Here is a 3,497-nt window from a genome sequence, read left to right as displayed (position 1 = left end):
TTCAATGAAATATATCTTCGCATTTTCTTTTTTGAGTATATATTCTTTTAAAATTCTTTTCATTCTTTCGAATAGTCATCTTGGATGCTTATATTCCAAATCATTCTTTCATTCATGGCCATACTAAATAAAAATCCTTAAATTCATACATTCCTTGTACATTCTTTGGTACTTATAACAGGTTCCAAGATATCGATGACATGAATGACTCTACTATGAACTTAGAGAACCCTTTTGAACGAGAGATGTGTTTAGAGGAATCTCAAGATTTTGAAGATAACATAGATTGCAACCTATCTCCGGACTTGTTGAGGATGGTAGAGCAGGAAGGTAAACAAATCCTACCTCACGAAGAGACGATAGAGACGGTGATCCTGGAAGAGGGAAAGGTGGTGAAGATTGGCACATGCATAACTGAAAAAGTAAAACAAAACCTCATTGAATTGCTTCGAGAGTTCAAAGATGTCTTCGCATGGTCGTATCAGGATATGCCTGGCTTAAATACGGATATTGTAGTTCACCATCTTCCTATAAAGGAAGATTACAAGCCGGTTCAGCAAAAACTCCGAAGAATAAGGCTTGATGTTGTATTGAAAATAAAAGAGGAGGTGCAAAAGCAATTCGATGCTGGATTCCTGCAAGTGGTCAAATATTCTGAGTGGGTAGCCAACATCGTACCCGTCCTTAAGAAAGATGGAAAGGTACGAATGTGTGTAGATTACAGAGACTTAAATAAAGCTAGCCCAAAGGATAATTTTCCCTTGCCTCATATCGACACTCTGGTAGATAACACGGTGGGACACTCACTGTTTTCTTTTATGGATGGCTTCTCGGGATATAACCAAATTAAGCTGCATCCTGATGATATAAAGAAAACTACATTCATAACCCTATGGGGAACTTTCTGCTATAAAATGATGCCATTTGGATTGAAAAATGCGGGAGCTACATACCAAAGAGCCATGGTGGCCCTTTTCCATGATATAATGCATTGAGAAATAGAAATCTATGTGGATGACATAATTGCAAAATCTAGAACAGATGAGGAGCATGTACAAGTCTTAAGAAAACTCTATATACGGTTAAGAAAGTTCCAACTAAAGCTTAACCCAGCCAAATGTACTTTCGGAGCTAGATCGGGAAAGTTGCTAGGGTTTGTAGTCAGTGAAAGAGGGATTGAGATTGACCCAGATAAAGTCAAGGCCATATAAGAATTGCTTCCGCCGTGTACTCAGAATGAAGTTCGAGGTATCCTAGGAAGATTGAACTATATTGCCAGGTTCATTTCACAGTTAACGGAGAAATGCGACCCCATCTTTCGTCTCCTTAAGAAACATAATCCGGGAGTATGGGATGAGGAGTGCCAAAAAGCTTTTGACAAGATTAAGTATTACTTGTCCAACGCCCCAGTGCTGATTCCACCCTACCCAGACAAACCGCTCATACTGTATTTGGCAGTGTTTGAAAATTCCATGGGATACGTGCTTGGTCAACATGATAAATCAGGACGAAAGGAAAGAGCAATTTACTATCTCAGTAAGAAGTTCACCGAATGCGAAACAAGATATTCACCAATCGAGAAATTATGATGTGCCCTAATCTGGACAACTCAGAGACTGAGACAGTACATGTTGTACCATACGACCTGGTTAATCTCCAAATTGGACCATCTGAAATACTTGATGGAGTCAACCGCTCTGAATGGAAGAATGGCCCGATGGCAAATTCTTCTATCTGAATTTGACATAGTCTATGTGAACCAGAAGGTGGTCAAAGGGAGTGCAATAGCGGAATTCCTAACAAGTAGGGCTCTGGATGATTATGAGCCATTGAACTTCGATTTCCCAAATGAGGATTTGATGTATATTGCAACTGTAGAGAAAGATTTCCAAGAAGGTGGTCCTTGGAAGTTGAGTTTTGACGGAGCTTCAAATGCTATAGGCAACAGAATTGGGGCAATACTCGTGTCTCCTAGTGGAGATTATTATCCTTTCACTAGCAAATTGGACTTTGACTGCACAAATAACATGGCTGAGTGTGAAGCTTGCATTATGGGCATCCGGGCAGCCATAGAGCGGAAAGTTAAGGTGCTAGAGGTATACGGGGACTTTGCATTAGTAATTTACCAACTCAAAGGGGAATGGGAAACAAGAGACCCGAAGTTGGTCCGCTATCGAAAATTGGTTATGGAGTTGATTGAGGAATTTGATAATGTCACCTTTAGTTACATCCCACGAGATGAAAACCAGATAGCAGATGCTTTGGCCACTTTAGCCTCCATGTTTAAAGTGAACAAATTAGAAGATATGAAGCCTATCCAGATCAGCATCTATGAGGCTCCAGCCCATTGTTGCAACATTGACAATGAAGAGGAAAAGGATGATCACCCTTGGTACCATGACATATTGCGATATGTGAAGAGTCGTGAGTACCCTGACCATGCGACAGAAAATGATAAGAAGACATTAAGGAGATTAGCCATTGACTATGTCCTAGATGGGGAAATTTTGTATAAAAAGGGAAAAGATCAAGTATTGTTGAGGTGTGTGGATGCTGTCGAGGCAAAAGAAATTTTGGAAGAAGTGCATGACGGTATCTGCGGAACGCATGCCAACGGCTTCACGATGGCCAGACAAATTATGAGATTTGGGTACTATTGGTCCACCATGGAAGGGGATTGCATTAGTTACACCAAAAAGTGTCATAAATGCCAAATTTATGGTGACAAAATGCATGCACCACCTTCACCCCTCCACGTAATGGTTTCTCCATGGCCGTTTTCCATGTGGGGAATAGATGTCATCGGGCCAATATCTCCAAAGGCTTCTAATGGGCATCGTTTTATCTTTGTGGTTATTGATTATTTCACTAAGTGGGTGGAGGCTGCTTCATATGCTAACGTTACAAAGTCAGCAGTCAGTAAATTCTTAAAAAAGGAGATTATATGTCGGTACGGGATGCCAGAAAGGATCATATCTGACAATGCGCTGAACTTGAACAACAACTTAATAGCGGAAGTTTGTAGTCAGTTCAAGATCAGACACCATAATTCATCACCATACCGCCCAAAAATGAATGGGGCCGTGGAAGCAGCAAACAAAAATATCAAGAAGATTGTAGGGAAAATGACTGAAACCTACAAAGACTGGCACGAGAAACTACCTTTCGCTCTCTTGGCGTATCGTACCTCTGTTAGGACTTCTACTGGGGCAACACCGTTTTCTTTAGTCTACGGGATGGAGGCAGTTTTACCCATAGAAGTTGAAATCTCTTCTCTCCGGGTATTAACTGAACTAAGGTTAGATGAGGTCGAATGGGTTCAATCTCGATATGATCAGCTGAACTTGATAGAAGAAAAGAGACTAAAAGCTATTCGTCACGGTCAGATGTATCAAAAATGAATGATGCGAGCCTATAACAAAAAGGTTCGTCCCAGAGAATTTCACGAGGGGGATCTAGTGTTGAAAAAGATTCTTCCTCTACAAAAAGATTTTAGA

General features: G+C 40.6%; 1 protein-coding gene across 1 annotated transcript; it reads left to right on the top strand.

Moving 5' to 3' along the window:
* The first annotated feature begins 1,588 nt into the window (after window positions 1-1,588).
* LOC105781670 (uncharacterized) lies at window positions 1,589-3,265 on the top strand. Its single transcript, XM_012606186.1, has 3 exons — window positions 1,589-1,720; window positions 1,764-3,017; window positions 3,197-3,265. Exons 1-3 carry the CDS (start codon window positions 1,589-1,591, stop codon window positions 3,263-3,265), a joined length of 1,455 nt encoding a protein of 484 aa, XP_012461640.1.
* The last annotated feature ends 232 nt before the right edge of the window (window positions 3,266-3,497 follow it).

The sequence above is a fragment of the Gossypium raimondii genome, chromosome 13, assembly GCF_025698545.1.
Source record: "Gossypium raimondii isolate GPD5lz chromosome 13, ASM2569854v1, whole genome shotgun sequence".
Taxonomy (NCBI): Eukaryota; Viridiplantae; Streptophyta; class Magnoliopsida; order Malvales; family Malvaceae; genus Gossypium; species Gossypium raimondii.
Note: the sequence above shows the minus strand (reverse complement) of the source record. Positions and strands in the feature narration are given on the sequence as shown.